Below are 21,489 nucleotides of genomic sequence, written 5' to 3'. Positions count from 1 at the left end.
ACCGGGATTTCCCGGTACTTTCATTATTTTAAATAAAACGACAGCATTTTGCGATTTGACCACCTTTCGTATTATAATTTAATAATCACATTTTCTTTTATTACGTAGTAGGCAATTTTTTAGAAATATAGTATTTTACATTGCTCACACTTGTGCGTCACAAGTAAAAGGCTTTGATGTTTGCCACTAGATAGCAAATTTAATGAAATTACATTGACAAGGGGATTTATATATAAGTATCGCAGTCGTATTGTATAATCCGCCGTATTACATTACGGCTAGCCGATATCAAAATAAGGGCCATTTTGAAATGCGGCGGTTCAACGATTAAGGTATGTTGGGTAAATACCGGATGCGGGTGAAGAACGTAGGACATTCATTTCCCCTAATTTGGCTTTATTTTTTAATGTTGGCAACATTGTGTAAGACGCCTTTTCATTGCGCCTCGACTGTCAGTGTCCCTGCGTCGCTCAGGGAGTCGGGCTTGTGCTATGTGCAATCACAGAGAGCAAGTTAATTTCGCGAATTCTTCCTTCTATCCGATCTTCGCTCTGTAATTTATTTTGCGTATTGTGATGAAACTGTGTTTGTTTTTGTAATTGTGTTAACAGACCTAGCACTGCTGTAGACCGATATCCGATCTTGACCCTTCCAGGTAAAGATCGGACCAGAAACAATCAGATCTTTACCTATTTAAAAAACAGCAGTGATTATCAAACTTTAAATTTTCTTCAATTTACCTACTGACCTTAATTATCACATTTATTGTTTTCTTGATCACACTTTCGTACCATTATTTTTATCCAGTACCACTACCAGCGCGACGGTTACTGACAATGTAATTTTTTTAATTTCCGCAACCCGAAGGTTGCCTTTCAGCGATAAGACCGCATGTTGTTTACCTGTGCTTATGTGTATGTTTTCTTTTGTATTTTTTTCTTTTATTGAGGTGTGCAATAAAGAGTATTTATATTGTATAGGGATGATGATACATGTTGAAATTTATAACAAAATCGAGTAAAATAGATAGCAAATGAGCAATTTTTCGCAATAAAGTACCTACACATACGGATGCATATGTAGATGTGCACGCATACATGCATTGCTAGTTTCGGATACAAAATAGAGATAGGGCTTCGAAATTAGTTTCCTTAAAATGCTTCAAGAGGGGAAAGAGAGCTTTTCCGATATATTTACTTTACTCTTTACATACGATCCTTACATTTTATCAAAAAAAAAGATTGTATATCAACTATTGCAAAATTAAACCAACAAAATGGCAATTTTAATTATTTTCCATACTTCAAGATGGGCTCTCAGTGACCTTGACCTTTTTAAAGAACTACTTAGTCTTTTTGATTTCTGAGTTTGATTCTTTTTTTTTGGCGACCTTCATTAAAAATGACTGGGCACGATTATTTTTTATTTTTATTTTTGTCCCTCCTACTTAAGTACTTAATATCTTCCAGTACATTCCATTCAATAAACAATACATTTACACTTTCCCTAAACCTGTATAGTTCACGAAATATTAAATTGACAAAACTTCGCAACGTATCTATTATTTTTGTGGTTTTTTTTATTACTTCGGGTAAACCTTACAATAAGAGGTTTCTTAGCACATTGTTTACTTATCAAATTGCCTTATGACATAGGTATCAAAGTTTGAGAGCCACAATTTTACCAATTTTTGTATCAGGGTTAAGATCGGATACAAAAGGGTAGACACCGGACCTATTTCTTTGTAATACCTTATTCTCTTTCCATTACAAGCAACTTTTTTTCACCATCCAATGTTCTCCCTTGATGGCAAAACACTCGTTACCCTAAAAAAAGTATGTCTCATCTTTACACAGGTACAAAACTAAAACCGTTCTATATTGAAGATTACCAAAATTCAGGCCGAATCTACGGTTATTATTTAACGATTCGCTACGTACTTCAAGAATCTGTCACGTGTTGAGATCTCGAAAAAACATTTTTTCACGAGTTCTCTCTATTGATCCCAAAATTGTCCGGCATTATCCCAACATACTTTACCCAGATTGTCATTGCGATACGTTCTTCAATAAGGCGGCCCAAGTTTAGCCCCATCGTAATACAAGTTAAATAGATTGTAGTTTAACCATAGGTATATTTATACCTACTTACAAAATTTCACAACACACCATGATCACTCCCAACTTACTGATACGGATAGGTACAGTCAAGTGTAAAAATATGGGTGTACACATCTTACTCAAAAATATGTCCCATAGCATCTTATTCCAGTGTAATAAGAGCGTAGTGCCATATTTATGAGACGATTCTTTCGATACATATTTTTGCACTTGACTGTACGACGACAACCGAAGCTGAGACATCATTCTTTTTTGCAGTTTTTACCTATATGGTAATTAATATCAATCAATCATTTATTATTTCGTCATCATAGGTGTAAAATACATTTAGTACAGGTGATAGGGTGTTTGGTATTAGGGTGTAATAGATATAGTATAATATAAAAATGAAAAACAATATTACGTGGTAACAACAAAAACAACTTGCGTCGGGCAGCGCAGAATAAATTCCGTCCGGCTCGCGGGCGATATCGACGGAATGGCGCGCAATGAGCGAGCGCACGAGTCTCGCGTCTGTGTGCGCGCACTCACACTTAGATAGCTCCGGCTCCCGCCCACCGCAGCGCGACAGAAACATAGCTTCAAAAATTCGAGATTTGAAAAGTTGCTCAGCTAGGAATTGCTCTTAACTACCACTAAGTACAATTTAATTATAAAACTTTCATGAGACTGACATAGTATCTAAAAGTATACTTAATGGGCCACATAATAAAGTCCAACATCGCTCGGTTTATTTGCAAAGAGCTCACCCTGAAGTTCAGTGATCCGTTAAATATATGCAGCCTTGCTTGGTAATGCTATGGGTTCAGATGCCTATAGATGGAGAATGCCAAATTATTTGCGGTCACCACACATTATACCTACTGATAGCATAACATACTTTGACCTCTTATTTTATTTTATTTACGTTCAAGCCTGTCTCCTTAAAAGTATCACTAGTGGCTCTGTGGGCTGTAGACCTCGCAAGAATAGCTTAAAACTAAACAAAAGTATTTAATCATTGATTGCTTTCAAATGTACACTAGAATCGTTTCAAAATTGCGACCTGTAGAGAAAATCCGGGCATAAGATCGTACGAAAGCATTATTGCCCAAGCTAAAACGGTGACTTTCGCTGTCGTTTGGTCAATCAAATGCAAGTTTCAGGGCAAATGTTATGTGGGACGCAACTGATAAGTGCAACTCGTGTACATTCCAAGTCTTAGAAAACCTACTTAGGTATATGCGTTGTGGAATAGGCCCAGCAATAAGAAGTTGTAGAGGGAAATGCTATGGAATACAATTTTTGACTCCGTGACTTTGTTTGAACTAGTTAGGAGGTGAACATATCAAAAGTCCCCGCCGTCCCCAGCCGGGGGTAGAGGGGGGGTCCCTTCGCGTGCACGACCACAGATAATGATTTGAATTTTGACAACCCTAAATAGCCGAAACGGATAGTACCATACATAAGAAAAGGACGGCATGATACGTCCCTGAATCGCTGTCAAACTTCGGTTTTGTAGGAAGATTATTTTCTGTACGGTAGTCCTATTACTTATTCTGTGCTGATAGTAAGCGATTACCGATTACATACATGGTTGGTAAAATAAAATGTCAATGCATTGTGATATAGTCACATTTATAATGCATGCATAACGCACACTAAGGGTAATGAAACGCTTTTAAACACTGATAATTCAGCAATTAGTAATGCAAATAGAGGTGTGTCCTCGGAAAACAAATACACTTCAGAACATTGAAAATATGTCACCTTGCAGTTAGTTCCATATACAGTGACCTGTTATCATTATTATTGAGTGCATAATGTCTGATAAAGTGAATGTGGACTTTCTTCTTTTGAACTCCAGACATGACATTAATTTGTAAATTTGTTTTTGTGTTTCCGTGTGTGGAGCCGTGTCAATCAACGAATCATGCAGAACACTTTTTATTCAAATATATGTAAATTAAAATATTTAAAAGGGCATAGAGAATAGAGACTTTATATTGTACCTCCGAAAAGTTTAACCCAAAAAGTAGATGATAATAAAATTTTATACAATAAAAAAATACAAACAAAGTTTATATACTTACTCAATTAGATAATTTTAGTTTAATTTAATTAATATTTTTAATTTAATTTAATTAATATTTTTAATTTAATTTAATTAATATTTTTAATTTAATTTAATTAATATTTTTAATATAATAATTGTGAATTGTTAATTGTTTTGGAATATTTGAATACCTAAAACAATGCTACGGCAATCCGTCCAAATTAATGTTTGGTGAAAAAGAAATTGCCTCATGCGTTGGGTGCCAGCAAGGAGATCCGCTCGGGCCCGTCATCTTTAGCCTCGCTATTCACCCAATCATCACTCAGCTAAAATCAAAACTAAATTTATGGTATCTGGATGACGGGACACTTGCAGGGACGGCTTCTTCAGTATTAAATGATCTAAATATAATCTCAAGGCAGTTCGCTGAGATAGGCCTCACACTTAACTTCAATAAGTGTGAGGTTTTTATCTCAGAAAAGCTTTCAGCTAGCGCCCAGGCTGCTTTGACTCTAAGTCTCAACTCTGTCGCGCCCAATTTCACCTTTGTTACACGAGATTCCCTCGTATTACTCGGTGCCCCTATTTTCGAAGACGCCATCCCTTTAGCAATAAATTCAAAATTAGATAACTTTCACAACTGTTCAGATTTATTATTCAAAATTAACGCTCATACAGCCATTTACATCTTACGTTTGTGTTTATTTTCTCCAAAATTCTTATATATTTTACGTTGCAGCCCTGTTTGGAAATTCAGATACAGACCAGTAATATATACGGATAAGATTCTAAAATAATAAATTTAGCCTACATGCCCTTGCGAACGTGCTAGACTGCTCGCAGTATCGGAACCTGAGTCAGGGCATTGGCTGCGCGCGTTGCCGTCGCGGAACATTGGTTCCCTTTTGGACCAGGCGTCACTGCGCGTAGCCGTATGTCTCAGGCTAGGTTTGAAAGCCTGCGAGCCACACGTTTGCTCCCGCTGTGGAAGCCTTGTTGACGCTTATGGGCACCACGGACTCCACTGCCAGTCAAGCGCCGGCCGATTTTATAGACACTCGGCCCTAAACGACCTAATCCGCAGAGCACTCGGTACCGTCTCCATACCAGCAACCCTGGAGCCAGTTGGTTTATCAGCGGCAGATGGCAAAAGGCCCGACGGCTGCTCGCTCGTACCTTGGTTCCTGGGGCGGCCCCTGGCGTGGGATGTAACATGCGTTGATACGCTGGCCCCATCTCATGTCCGGCGCTCTGCCAGGAAGCCGGGGACGGCAGCAGACGACGCCCAAATTGCCAAGTGTCGCAAATATGCATTTTTAAAAAGTAATTATGTATTTGCGGCACTTGCGATTGAAACTTTCGGTCCTTGGTCGTCCGACACCAAGAAACTAGTAAAAGAAATTTCTACTAAACTAGTCTGGGCTAGGGCTCCTGATATCCGTGATACACGCCGATCCGTAGCTACGGGTTCTTAAGCCCGGCGGTACGTACCTCGTACCTGCGTTCGCGACCGGATTCACGTGACACGCCGTGACACGCCATGATACGTAGCCCATACCTGCGTTCGTGTGCGGAGCTTCGGGCTCGGTTCCGTTAGATAGGTACTTATTGCACGTCTCGTAGGTTCGACACGCCCGGGAGAAAAATAAATAAGGCCTAGGTATTATTGAATTGAGTTACCACTTAGTATATTGAATACGGGACGTTCGTCGGACTAACATTTACGTGTGAATTAAACTTAAATTGTATTTTTTGCATCGATTTGAATATAATGGTTATATCTAAATAATTTATGGGTTTATCCTGTTTTTTGTATAACCAGCTAATGATTAATAGTCAAAACTAGCGACCTGCTCGTTGCATAGCACTAATATAAATATAAGGTGTAAAACTTCCTAGTAAGTATCATTATAATTATGAACTTAAGCAACGCTGTGCTACTGGTTGTCATTATTAAATCAAGAGAAGACATTTTTTTCTGTTAAGTATTAATGAAATGAATGAAACATACTTGTAAAAGCTTGCTACTATCAAAGAATATAACGTAGCCTAAATATAAACAAGGCAATCCTAATCCAAAGAAACAAAAAAGGGTCTGCAAATCTTCGGTAGGTATGATAAAGGTAATACAGGTAAACAAATTCAACAAAAACACATGTACGGGGCCACGGAAAAAAAAGTACGCAGCTGCAGTTCTTATCAGTTTCGGACTTTCGGCACATTAAAGAGTACTGTTTATTTCTAGATTGAAGGTAATAATGACATATTATTGTTAGAGCGTTTTATTGTATGACTAACAAGCTAAGCCAACATACCGGGTTTTTTTTTGGAGATAAGAAGTGCAGTTACACGTGCAGACAAAGATAATAAGATTTGCGAGCGACTTATTAAAAAGAAACAAACAATATACATAAGTAGCTGTGGGCTTTACCTTTTATTCGTGAAGTTGAAAGAAGTGACCGCGATGTTTTGTTTTACAAATTCGTGGTATTTTTTATTTAATCTGGAGGGAGCAGTTTAGAATTTTGAACTCACATTCATTGTCATTAGTTACTCCTGACATCATAGTTGGTCTCCTGACACACAGTGTTGTTGTATTATTTTAGCAACTCGTTTATTAAAGTAGCTATTCATTGTAATTAATGTTTGGTTCGTTTCATTTATTACTCATTAATATTTAAAAGGCCTTACTATTGGAAATAAATTTTAATTGAAAAGTAATGAAACGGAAAAATCAATCAATCGGATGAATAAAAAAATCATGATAAATATTTATTCGTAGCTCTTAGAGACCGCATCGTATCTTCACTCAACGTCGCGGGCGGACCGAACCGGCGTGTTCTTAAGATACGTGAAGCCGTGATCACGCCTACACGGATCTACACGGATTCACGTACCCTAATTTCACGTAGCCGAATGTCACGTGCGGAACGGACCAGAAAACCGTTGCCGTGAATCACGAAACCGGGCGCACGGCTACGGGTTCACGAATCACGGACACGACCGCGAGCCCTAGTCTGGGCGTCTGGCGACCTACGAGCTGGCGCTTTTTTCGCACAAAAACTTAGCCTCACTGTGCAGAGAGGGAACGCGGCCAGTTTCCTGGGAACAATGCCTCAGGCTAATTTAGGCTTAGTTTTTTGATAATATAGCTATTGTAATTGATTATGTAAATATATAATTCATTTATAGCACGTCATAAAGTGTTTACTGAAACACTAATCGACTTATATGGATATATTGTCCGAAATTAAAGCTTTTTTTACAGATTTGGACTGTTGTAGAAAAACCATTGTGTTAGGTACAGTCAAATGTAAAAATATGAGTCCACTCAATGTACTCAAAAATATGTTCTAAAGCTAGTAATTTATCCACTTAAGAGCTAAGGGACATATTTTTAACCAACTTGTGTGCACCCATATTTTTGCACTTGAATGTACATAACTATGTTTTATAATTTCATTTCATTTATTTCCTTGCTTTGTGTGTACAGTAGGACTTATTAATAAATTATGTCTCAACACAACCCTGAAAGGCAATTCACTTACAAATAAAATATATATAATACAGTCGTCATCAATTTATGCAACCAGCCTGCCAGAGCATCTATGTTATCAAACTACTGCCGAATAATACTTTCAAATTTTAAATATTATTCTAGAATTATACCACTTTTAATTATCCTTTAAAAAATGTTTACCAACTAACAGTGTATAATTTTGTTTCAGTTGAATTACAAGATGTGTTCGAGTCGGAGACATTCATATTCTTAGTATTTGAGCTGTGCAAGAATGGCGAGCTGTTCGACTATCTCACTTCAGTGGTGACACTCTCTGAGAAGAAGACTAGATATATCATGAGGTAAATAGTTCACACTCTTTGTAAACTATTAGACTGCGAGCCGGGAACAAATTTCCATGACCAATCGCCTCCCGGGCGAAAACTTGTATAGTTAACGGCTAAGTATGATGAACCCTCGTGGACGTCAGCTGCCGCTGCGTTGGTGGGTTGAGGAATGGCAGCCACCAAAATACGTAAAAAAAAGAAAATTAGTCATCGCCTCCCGTTTGATACTTTGTCAAATGATAGTTCAGATGTTGTTTGTTTAAAAAATTGTCAGACGGTAATATCGCGTTGGTAAGAAAATAAGCGCCTTAACTTTTTATGATAGTATAACAAACTCATTAAAGTTTGTATGTAGCATTCCATCAGTCGTTTCAAATAAACGGAATACGCAATTTACGCATTAAGCATATTTTGCGGACATAAAGTGGTAAAACGCGTATTTTTACATGTTCATTTTACAATTGACGGTCTTTCCACCGCGATACAACCAGCTGACGGTTTTTAGGGTTCCGTTTTTTGCCATTTGGCTACGGCCATTTGCTTATGGATTCGTCATGTCTGTCAGTCTGTCTGGCCGTATGCCACAGTCACTTTTTTCCGAAACTATAAGAAACTTGTTGAAACTTTGTAATTAAGATTTTCATACAAAAATAGAAAAAAAAACAATAAATTTTGAGGGTTGTCCATACTTAGAACTGAAGCTCAACATTTTTTTTTCATCAAACCCATACTTGTGGGGTATCTATGGATAGGTCTTTAAAAATGATATTGAGGTTTCTAATATCATTTTTTTTTCTAAACTGAATTGTTTGCGCGAGAGGCACTTCCAAAGTGGTAAAATGTGCCCCCCCCCCCTGTAACTCCTAAAATAAGAGAATGATAAAACTAAAAAAAAATATATGATGTACATTACCATGCAAACTTCTACCGAAAATTGGTTTGAACGAGATCTAATAAGTAGTTTTTTTCAATACGTCATCATAAATGGTACGGAACCCTTTGGGACTATAAACTTTGGCCCATATTACTAGTGGCTCTGTGAGGTGTAGACCTCGCGAAAAAAAAACTGAATTGACAAAGGAAATAGTACATTACGATACAAGTACGAAAAATAGGAATTCGCACATATATCGTACAACGTTTTGACAGCACATATGGCCCTTTAAATTTTCGACATAGTCCATACATTTTGCGGTAACTGACTGTCAAAAGGTGACGTTTGTCAATTCAGTGACCACAAAACATATGGCGCAGTACAGCGCCATCTGTTTTGTATGTCAAACTAAGGGGTATGTTTTTTGCTTATACTTTACCTCTATATTATCAATTCTCTTAGGTACTATTCATAAATGAGTAAATAACTCTTTAATTTATAATTGTATTGCAATATTTGCGATTAGCGCCATCTTTCGATGACAAGCGAAACGTGTTTGATCCGATGCGCGTTAGATGGAAGCTCCTGCGTGTTCCTTCGTAATGTTGATGTGTTGAAACTGCATGATTTTTGCCACGGGGTTTTTTGCCCGGTTGACATAGTCTAGGTTTTTGATATACTATCATAGGGAATGACGTTCTGTACCCCTAGTGTAAATATTTTCGACAGCGAAACGTTACGTACGCGTTTGCGTTAAGTGTCATTTTGTATGAGATTTTTGACTTTCCAAAACGTCCCGCTTGGCGCGCTGTTCAAAAACCCATACAAAATGAGACTAAACGCAAACGCAGTCACGTTTCGAAATCGAATTTATTTACACTAGAGGTACTGAACTCATGTTTATGTTAGAAACGTTTTACTTGTGCAAATTAGATTTATTTTTTACGTAAGTTATATAGGTAAGTCTTATTGTAGACAAATAAAATACAGTCTAGCTCAGTATCTCCTTCATAATCGGTAAAATGAAGAAGATATAAAAATAATTTATACTTAGAACTTAAAACAAACTGAATACCGCCTTGTACAATTTTGCATTTATGAAATACAACCTGAGCTGACCAATTGAGAATCCTCTAAATCACTTTCATAAATCTGCGCGTACGTGACTTCACGCACCTAATTTCTAAATAGCCTCAAAGTAAAACAAAAGCCGTTTATAAAATTACTATCAACGAAATTAAACGTCAATCATTACACTCCATTAACGAAATAACCAAGTAATAATCGCACTAAAGCAACCACAAAGTACTTGAATGCGTCAAGATAATAGATTCGCGAACATCGCGCGCACTCGTTTGACCCAGTCGCGTACAAACTCTTGCACCGCTCTGTTCTCCTGGTGCCTCTGTACCGTACATTGCAAGTTTTTCTGCTAGTTCGTTGATAATAATGTCGTTGAGTGTGTGTAAAAATGTTCAAGAGGCGCCTGAGGAAATGTGTGTGCATTTTATTGGTTGGGATGTAGTTGTATTGGTTAAATATTATTTAAGGTAGGTTGTAGAAAACGCAATAGGTACTAGAAAACGTAGGTATTTCATAGTCACTCAGTTTACAAATAAGAAGATATTTTAATGTTTTATATGAAAACGTTAACGCTATCAATATTAAATTTAAACACCATAAATGTTCAGATTTCTAGAGTTTAGTTGTGTTCTAGTTTAAAGATATTGTCCTTTGTACTTAATGTAATACAATAAAAAATATTTACAGATATTTCTAGCGTGGTTCTGAACAACTTTAAAGGCAACCACTACAGTTGTTATAGTTATCGCTTTGGTTTGATCACAGTGATCACTGTTTGGAAAAATGAGTTTTTGTATTATTTTCGTTGGTAATTGATAAATTAAACATAACCTATTGAGGTTTTGCGAGAAGATGAACACATATGTACTCGTATTATGTATTGAGATCGAGCAATATTTAATAACAATTATTTTGAATTGATTTGGTTTTATTTTGTTTGACATTTTACAGTTAGTGTTTTAACACACATTTAGTATATATGTTTCAATTTTTTGCACACAATATTTTTTCGTGATTTTGGTGTTAGTCTCACAGTGAAAATTGTTTATGTAATTATGTAACATACATATTCACCTCGCAGCAAATGGCGAAGAGTTAGAAAAACACCATGTATGCAATTGCCACTTCAGTACATACAAATTAGATATGTTGACTTTATTTTATATCAATTATTTCACACCTTGCACGAAATAAGGCACTAGAAAACGATTGGAAAAACACATTTGTTTTTTGACATGCAACAAATCGCATGCGAATATACATTGCCAGCTTAATATGTGCATCCAATTCAATTGATGCATTATAAGCGGCAATGTATCAAAAATAGCATGAGATTTGTTGCAAGATGAGTAGAGGCCTTAAGTGATTTGACAGAAAAGTTAAAAAATAGAACCTAATTTGTTAAGACACAGTCAAACACCCTATTACGGATTGTTATGTAACCATTCTTCTGATTTGTTCCAGACAAGTCCTAGAGGGCGTGCGATACATACACAGCAAGAACATAGTCCATCGAGACCTGAAACCCGAAAACATCTTACTAGACGACCAGCTGAACGTCAAAATCACAGATTTCGGCTTCGCTAAAGTTCTTAAAGAGGGGGAGAAATTATTCGGTAAGTACAATGTTATTATCTAACAACTTTTTAACTCACGGACGTAAGTGTAGGACAGCTTAGTGATAGAGTGAGAAGGTAATATTGGTAGGTAGGTAGAAGGACTGTAGTCCATCGAGACCCGAAAACATCTTACTGGACGACCAACTGAACGTCAAAATCACAGATTTCGGCTTCGCTAAAGTTCTTAAAGAGGGGAGAAGTTGTTCGGTAAGTCAAAATGTTATGATCTGACAACTTTTTGACTCAGGTATAGCTTAGGTGTTAGATAGAAGGAATGTAGTCCATCGAGACCCGAAAACATCTTACTGGACGACCAACTGAACGTCAAAATCACAGATTTCGGCTTCGCTAAAGTTCTTAAAGAGGGGAGAAGTTGTTCGGTAAGTCAAAATGTTATGATCTGACAACTTTTTGACTCAGGTATAGCTTAGGTGTTAGATAGAAGGAATGTAGTCCATCGAGACCCGAAAGCATCTTATTGGACGACCAGCTAAGAACACAGATTTCGGCTTCGCTAAATTTCATTACGTAAGTATTGTATGATTAATCCTTTTAGTGCTAGTTCTTAAGCCATAATGTACGTTTCTCATGATAATGTATGATATCAGTTTGTGTACCCAATAAAGTAAAATGAAATAAAATTCCCCATGAGATGAGCAGTGTTGCATTGGAACCATCGTAAAACAAAATACACAGGTTTGTGTTGAAAAACTGTACATTAGTGGTTACAAGCAAATAACCGACTTAATTATGTAATAAAAAATAATGGTTATAAATTGTAAAACTCTTGTTCTCAGCAAGGTTTTTATTAAATATATACGTATGAAATAAAAAATTATTTGACCTAATATTGAAAAACAATGAAAATATACAGGTATTGCGTTTGTGCAAGCAATTAATTTTTCATATTTAAAATAAAACGTCTGATTCATATTTCCGATCGCTCTAGATATAAACGATTGCCGATAATGGGCTACATGCATAAAATAGTATTTTTCCTACTCCTCTACTGTTATCTGTCATTTATGCATTCATTAACACGAATATAAGAACATACATAAAAGGTTTCAAGAAAAGTCTATATTGTCTATTCCTCATAAAAGCTCTTGTGCTTTTAATCGCTATAACGTTACTGCGATTAATGGCTACCAACCTAGCAAAACCAAAACGAATACAGTTTTAAACTAAGTGCATTGCTGCCAACTTACAAAATATTCATTTGGTTGCATAGTAAAAATAATTACTTCATAAGTCAGAAACACGCATGTGACACCCGTAATATAGCAACACCCATAGACTACGAAGACCGCTTAGCGTTGCTTGTTAGTCTCCGTAGGCTACGGTGGCCAAAATTGAGAAAAAACTGTCCAAAAATTTAATTTAGCAAGTAGCAAGTACCAGGGCCTCATGAGTTACGAGGTGTCGCAGACCGGCCGGCCGCGGCCCGGGGCGGGCTGGGAGCGTACCAAGGTATGCTCGCGCGTCTTGGCTATATACTTTTGCTTTGTTTACCTAAATTAAGATTTATTTTTGTTGACTCGTAGGAAAATATTGTATGCAACGTTGTATAAGTAGTTCAAAAATGCTCGTGGCGTATTCCTTTACAATAGTAACTCACGCCACTCGCCTTTTTTGACCCATCTTATATGTACAACTGTTGCATAAAATACTATTATACAATCGTGATATAATAGAGAGCTTTTCAGTCGAGTACCGTGTTTAGGCAACGAAGCTTGCTGATTTGCCCAAGTAAGGTACGAGTTTGAAAAGCTTGATTATATCACTATTGTATACAATAGTTTTTCTACGAGTCATCTAAATTAATACTTTTTACTGTAAAACCTAAATAATTAATAATAAATGGTAAATATGTATTTCAGTAGACAAAAATATAGTACAAAAGACATAAACGCGCGAAACCATCGCCCGCCCGCCTTCCGTTTAGTTTTTTCTATGGGAGCGCGGCGGCACGTGATTGGTCAATTTTTTTTATAGTTGACTACAGCGTATCGAAGAGAATATGTTGACATGAAGAGTACGGAATTATAGTTTGGTATACGAAATCTAAATTCAACCATTACAGTGGACGAGTAGAAAAAATATTTTGTAATCCTTGTTCAATAAATAAGTTCAGCAATACGAAATTAACACATTCACTGCCAACGTTTTTGTAGCGCTACATCAGTAGAGGAAAGCGACTATGGCCGAGTGGGATCCCAGAAATCCACAGTAGGATTCCTCATCCAGAAGTATCCCGTGATTTTCCAAATGTCATCCACCCAACGAGCTAACGGAGTCATAAAGCGGCCACCAATCCGCCAACATTTTGGGCCACCTGCCATCACTCTGCCTGGCAATATGTCCCGCCCAATTCCATTTAAGCTTGGTAATGACGTCACCAACGTATCGCACCTTGGTGCGGCGTCGGATCTCGACATACACACTCGATCACAACTAAGAAATAGCTTTGCATTGTACATTTAACTGGGCTAAACATCTCGGATCTCCGAGAGACCTCCCCGAGGTCCTACTCAACATCAAAGGTTTGATAGGATTCCTCGAGGAGCTGGGCTGGCAGGACTAGCCCACCCCCAACATATCACGCAAAATAGGCGCAAGTCGTCGAGTTGCGGAAAAATCGCCCGAATACAATACAATACAATACAATGTACATTTAACTCTCCAGATAAAGGGGTTAAAGTTACATTTCGCTCAAGAGGTCACGGTCCGATTGCCGTACAATAATTAATCTCAGGTTAAATCAGGTTCGTACAATGTCGCAAGTCTATTGTTTTAATGCATGGTACCAGGGATACAGAAGAACAAAAGAGTATCGGTGTTGTATTAATGTAGTAAAGGAGTTGAGCGGTGTGAACATGCACTGATTGTTTGGTCACCTGGGGAGTATTTTTCGCACAGTCTACGAATTCCTCGCAATACTTCAGACAGATACTACGTACATAACCATCCCATCCATCCACCGTCCATCGACTTGCAAACAAATCACTTTCAGGTGCAAAATGACAAGCGCGTTCAGGAATTTTAGAGCTTGAGCGACAGGAGATTTTTGGCGTGCTACAGTACCTACGTAATTATAGTAGTAATTATTTATTTTTAAGATTATTACAATGTAATGAAAATTACCCAGGTATTGGCTGTCGTATTTATAAATGTTGCTATGTGTTTTTCATGTCACTATGATATAAGATATTACTGTAAATGTATGGACTTATAACAGATTAGCATATTTGACACTAATACGAAAATCCTCTAACGAGATACGCACTATCAGTATATTATATGTCAAGGTTTGGATATGCGGGTCTATAAATATTGGCATTATGCTAATATGACCACACCTACTGAATGCGGCGCTGTGATTAGCTGTTGAGATGGCATTATGACGTTGGTAATTACGCAGTTATCAGTGTTAACAAGGACTAGACGGTTAGATTCTAATTTTATTCTCTTCTTTAAAATTTTTTTTATAATAGCCGCAATGCAGTAAGGGCTTTGTTGTTTCACACTCTTTAAGAAACACCGTATATACACCGTGGGCCAATTAAACCTGACAGATTTGAAAGGTGTATTCTTGACCGCATTTACAGACTAAAATATCATACAAAGTTTGCTGAAATCGGTCTCGTTTTAGAGATAATGACAATTTTTGTGAAAAAATATTTCTTATAAAACTTAGTGAAAAACGCCTTTTTAGCACGCTGCCACTATGTGACTTGGTTTAGTCATACCTACTGATAGTCATTAAAGTTTTAAAGTAAACTCGCAACTTTTATCTGTAAATAAAAAAAAAAATACTTTTCTTTGTAATGATTTTTATTTCTGGAAAAAAAAAATATTTTTGTCGAATTTTCTAATTCTAGCGTTTTCCCGTTTTGAAGAGTAAAGCGACTGCGAACATAGCGCCCGCCGAGCGGGTTCCCGACACTCAATGTGTTAATATAAGTATGTAATTTGTTGCAGAGCTGTGCGGCACGCCGGGCTACCTGGCGCCGGAGACGTTGAAGGCGAACATGTTCGAGGACGCGCCCGGTTACGGCATGGAGGTCGACATGTGAGTACTTATAGTAACACCCTCTTTACGCCCTTTATCATGTTTGTTGTAGTGTGCGTGACCGCTAAAGATGGCGCCCCCGCGGCCTGACTACGCGGATGTAGGATCCTACATCCGATATCGGATCCTACGTCCGATATCGGATCGGACTATGTGAAAACGCTCATACACGGCTATACCTATTATGCCCATCTACTACAGGGACATCTGTTTTGAAAATATTAATGAGAAAGACAAGAAGAAGAAGATTGTGCAACAACAGGATTTTTTTATCCCAGCCCATTTGTCTGGAGCGAAACGAAGGCATAGGTCGAGAATAAGAGGGATATTTATGCTAGAATAGAATATAGGGTATTTATAACAGAAATCAAAACTGTTCAAGACAAATTTGAATTCGACAAAATAAAAATTCAAGATAATTGTATCCATTAAGAATGGAAAAGGCTTTTTTATAGGTCGTGGGCGTCTAGGATAAATTTATTTTATGGTATTTCAGTTGGAGAATTAAACTCGCGAAATAATTCAGAATCTTACTTTGATCGTAACTGCGTATAATACCCACTCTACTGTTTCCCAATCTGCACGCGAAAAATATCTACGAAATAGTTTATCTAGAATTACATAACTGATAACCCCCATATTATCTGAATTTAATTAACGGAGACGCTTTTCGCTTCGGTTCTGTGATGTCTCTTGGATACTGTGATAAAAACTTTAATTAATGTAGAAGTCATAGGCCGTATTGGTGACCTGGCGATAATGCGCGTGACTTTCAAACCGACGGTTGCGAGTATGAACTCCGTATAATGCGCGCGACTTTCAAACCGACGGTCGCGAGTATGAACGTATAATGCGCGCGACTTTCAAACCGACGGTCGCGAGTATGAACTCCGTATATTGCGCGCGACTTTCAAACCGACGGTCGTGAGTATGAACGTATAATGCGCGCGACTTTCAAACCGACGGTCGCGAGTATGAACTCCGTATAATGCGCGCGACTTTCAAACCGACGGTCGCGAGTATGAACGTATATTGCGCGCGACTTTCAAACCGACGGTCGCGAGTATGAACTCCGTATAATGCGCGCGACTTTCAAACCGACGGTCGCGAGTATGAACGTATAATGCGCGCGACTTTCAAACCGCCTCCGTAAGGTTAGTACGTCTTTCGTCGGGAACTGTACACGTTTTTATAACAAAGTTCCCACTGATATAGTGAATTTGCCTCTTAACAAATTTAAGTCACACGTTAAGAGCTCTTTGTTAAGTAAGGCGTATTATGCTGTGAATGATTTCATAGATGATAAGGATGCCTTTAAGCCAGTAGCTTGATCTTGATAGTATGATAAAAATGTCAGTAATAGTGTTTTCGTTTTCTTCCTGTGAAATAACCATACTAGCGTCCAGTAGAACTGACACAAGAGAACATCATGTTCTCGTTTGATTGTATTATTTTAGTTTTGGACACTTAGAGACCTTATACACCTCTAAGATTTTATTTTATTTTAAATTTCATTTTATTTTAATACCTATTTTAATGATTTGGACACTTAGAGACCTGTACATCTCTAAGTCAAATTAAATTTATAATTTAGTTTTATAGGTAGGCACTCCTTATGAATAATATGTAGTCGCGTTTATGTGGCGCTATGCCGTCTTTAATGTAACTTACAAGCACAAATGTTGTATCTCACATTTTTTTTTATTATATTTATATTAATACAACCCGGCAGCTTGAACATGTCATGCTCGCTTAAAAGTCTTTACTTACGGTGGCGTCGTTGATCGGGTCGCCACTTTCCCGAATGAAGGTTGAGGGAGGCGATGGCTGAGATACACGTCATACTCGTGAACGGGTGCTGTTTGTGGAGACCGGTCTGTTTAAGCTTACACGGGGTACAGGTTATGTTAAAGTATGTAACTTTACTTTTGAGTGACATTAACGTGAGACACTTCATTCGGTTCTTGTCTGTTTTAATTTTTTTGTCTTTTAATTATTTATATAAGAATTCAAGCCTTGGCGACCCTCTACATCTCTAAGGATAATTTAATATATATTTTTATATTTTATCTCTGACACGTAGAGACTTATACATCTCTAAAGAATTTTAGTATTTTATGGTTTTATTTTTTTATCATAGTTTTTTTTGTGTAATTCGACATTTAGAGACAGTATACATCTCTAATAAAGTATTTATTATTTCATAGATTCGATATTTGTAATTGTTTTTTTATTTTTTTATTTATTGTTTGTAAAAATGGACATGTAAAAGTGCCCCTGTGGCCTATTTGCTGAATAAATGTTTGATATTTGATATTTGACGGTCGCGAGTATGAACTCCGTATAATGCGCGCGACTTTCAAACCGACGGTCGCGAGTATGAACGTATAATGCGCGCGACTTTCAAACCGACGGTCGCGAGTATGATCTCCGTATAATGCGCGCGACTTTCAAACCGACGGTCGCGAGTATGAACTCCGTATAATGCGCGCGACTTTCAAACCCACGGTCGCGAGTATGAACTCCGTCGCGTATGTGGTTTTTGGAACTTCGTACTAAATATCTTCTTAGAAATATCTTGCTGTAAATACCAATCGCTTTTCGGTGAAGGAAAACATCGTGAAGAAACCAGACTAATCCCCAAAGAGTCGGAGATTTTTCCTTTGGGTTAGAAGTTCAAATGGCAGTTTTGTAAAAACCAGTTCTTGTGACAATTCTTGAGATTAGATTTTGGAACGAACCCCAGGGGCTCAAGTTAGCCGTGGCAAATTGTCGGAACAAGACTTAAGGCTCTGTTGGCGAACTATCGTAAAATAGAAAGAAGAGATTACGACTAAAAAAAAACTGACAATTAACTGTGCACGACGGCCGTTTGAATTTAGTATGAAAAAGTAATTACACATTAAAACATATTAATACTGGGACTATCGCGATGATTTATTTTGTGAACTTTACTTCCGACGACTCCTGGCCTAAAAACTGCGTCGAAACGTTCGAAATAGAGGAATTCGTGAAAGATCCGGTTACATGTCAGCGGCCGATCGTAATTGGCGGTTCATAGGCGAGTCCGACTCGCACATGGCCGCTTTTTTTATATCGGTTTGGTACTTTTGATAATTATTTAATTTTCAAGTTTATTTGAATTGTGTTGTTATTAATGTATTTTAGGAATAAGTACTTTGTATACCGTTAACCGGTTGATTGTGACACTTTCTATTATAACATACTATTGTAACATCTGTACTGACATGCACAATCTGACAATAAATGATTACTTACTTACTTAAAATCAGGCAGAGCGCAAAATTTCTAGACATATAGTGAAACGTTTAAATTTTTGTCTCGTTCCCTAAGCCGACGGAGCCCCAATACGCGGAGCTCCTGATGCAACTTAACGAACATATCCTATCTACTTATCTATTGGTTTAATGTGACTACCGTCAAAATATAAGACAGGGACATTAGGATCTGCCTGATATTACGATCGGCCGCTGACATATATATGTTTAATATGAGTACAAAACGCGAAACTTCTAAATGTTATAAAGTTACAGTTATCTACATAACTACAAACATAATTATCAAAAGCTGACGCATCGCCCTTTCATCTCCGATTCCTCATGCCGGACCTCTTGAACTCCAGATACCGATTTAGATCAACACTAGAGATATTTTCTGAAAATAAGCAATATGAGGGGCGTGTTCCAACATCGAGGTTATGTATCAATGTCATGATATGTTTACATAATACTTTACTCTTTTGTAATAAAACGTAGAATAAACTTATACATCTTTGACATTGAACGTGACAGCCCGTACAGCCTCCTGAAGACATTAGCAGAAATGAAAAAAAAAATGAAAAATATTGATTTAAGATAAGTAGGTACATTTAACTTAAGTAATCTATATATATACAAACTTATTCACTAGTTTATTATGTAAGGAACTTAACGTGCGATGCAAAATCGGTATCGGTGGTCCCCGCACTAGGCAAGCCTGTATCGCGGAGGCCAGTACTTGGTGTGGTACAGATAATGGAAGGTCGGTTGACACAACAGCCAAGTGAAAAAACTTGTATTTTGGAAAATAATTAAAGCTGTAAGGAATGAGTGCTCAATAATGCAACATTTAATTAAAAATACGTTGTCATTAGTTAGTTACGAATATTAACATAGATTTCAGGTTTTAACTTTAATAATACTAACAAATTTGTGGATCTTGTTGTCTGAATAAATAAACGTAAATAAAAATAAAAATTTGACGTTAACTGTACAGTCAGCATCAAAAGTAGCGGATTAAATAACGCTTCATAAGTATCTACCATTCTGTAACAGCTATACAAAAAGTGATGTCTTTAATATAGAACAACTAAGACTGTAAAAGGTATATTTTTGAACGCGAATTTTAGAAAATTATCTATATTTGGTAAAGTTATACGGAATATCAGATACTTTTGGCGCGTTGTTTCATCCGCTACTTTTGATGCTGACTGTACAATAAAGAACCGGCAGAAAACTATTAGTAGTAAATTTGCGTTCTGTATGCGTTATTATCGTAATGGTTTTCGATTAGGGGATAGAAAAATATGAAATGTTGTCAATTATTTTAAACAAGAGGAAAAAGTAAGAGGATTTGGCAATATTTTTCGAAGAGCATCCCAGTGGTTTTCATACATATCCTATTATATAAGCTGTATGTAGAAAAAAAAACTGAATATTATTTTAGATTTTTTTTTATGTGGTGGTGGCCGAGTGGATATGACGTCCGACTTTCAATCCGGAGGTCGCGGGTTCAAACCCAGGCTCTTACCAATGAGTTTTTCGGAACTTATGTACGAAATATCATTTGATATTTACCACTAGCTTTTCGGTGAAGGAAAACATCGTGAGGAAACCTGCATACATCTGCGAAAAAATTCAAAGGTGTATGTGAAGTCCCCAATCCGCATCGGGCTAGCGTGGGGACTATAGCCCGAGCCCTCTCGCACATGAGAGGAGGCCTGTGCCCAGCAGTGGGACGTATATAGGCCGAATTATTATATTTTTATACATATTGTGTATAATAGTGTTTTTTTTTTTACATTTCAGTTGGGCATGCGGAGTTATAATGTTCACATTGTAAGTATACAAGGTTTTTTTTTATGTTTGCGTTGCCGTCAGGTATATCCGATCGGCCAAGGTGCTCACGAATGTATGAAAATGCTTCTATTTTCAAGGCGTTAGGGCGTCTGCTAGCTGGCGCTGTTGCGCGAAGCGGGCTAACGAAAAATTGTAAGAGCAACGCTAACTGGCGTGGACGCGTGCGACGAATTTTACCTACAACGGCACCCGCATGTGAGCGCCCGCTTCGTGCACCCGCGCCAGTTAGCGGACGCCCTTAGACTACAGTGTTTAGATATTATTGAGTAGGTTGGCCGCTCCGATATATTTGATGGTGATTAACCATAACCTTGAATCTAGTATAACTGGACGGAAATGACCGAAAGGGATAGTCTTATATATCTTTCAGTAGGAGTAGCAGACAAAGCGCTATTATTATTTGCCATTGTCACAGTCTCATTTTTTTAAATTCCTTACCGTAAATTTTAGTATGGATTAAGTTGAGCAACAAATAACCTGACCAAATTACGAGGGTTATTTTGGTATGTCGTCAGGAATGTTAAAACGTGTTTTTAATTTAGTTGCAATGCGTATGTTCCGTCCATCACGGGCGCACACGTATAACGTATATGTATGTGATTAACCGATTATATTTACTATATACTTACTCAACCTCGTATCTGTACATATATTAGATACGTATATCAGACACGAGTTAGAGTAAGTATAGCGATATTTTGT

At 37.4% G+C, this 21,489-nt stretch overlaps 1 protein-coding gene across 2 annotated transcripts in view; it reads left to right on the top strand.

The window, feature by feature from the left end:
• Positions 1–21,489, top strand: part of LOC133529047 (phosphorylase b kinase gamma catalytic chain, liver/testis isoform) — a 36,868-nt gene that overhangs the window by 2,947 nt on the left and 12,432 nt on the right. For both annotated transcript variants that reach the window (XM_061866657.1, XM_061866658.1), the window contains exons 3-6: positions 7,884–8,016; positions 11,423–11,574; positions 15,559–15,649; positions 20,737–20,766. In XM_061866657.1, the coding sequence (XP_061722641.1) occupies positions 7,884–8,016; positions 11,423–11,574; positions 15,559–15,649; positions 20,737–20,766 (406 nt within the window). The remainder of the gene's footprint in view (positions 1–7,883; positions 8,017–11,422; positions 11,575–15,558; positions 15,650–20,736; positions 20,767–21,489) is intronic.

Source organism: Cydia pomonella, chromosome 20, assembly GCF_033807575.1.
Source record: "Cydia pomonella isolate Wapato2018A chromosome 20, ilCydPomo1, whole genome shotgun sequence".
Taxonomy (NCBI): domain Eukaryota; kingdom Metazoa; phylum Arthropoda; class Insecta; order Lepidoptera; family Tortricidae; genus Cydia; species Cydia pomonella.
This window is presented reverse-complemented; position numbering and strand designations above follow the sequence as displayed.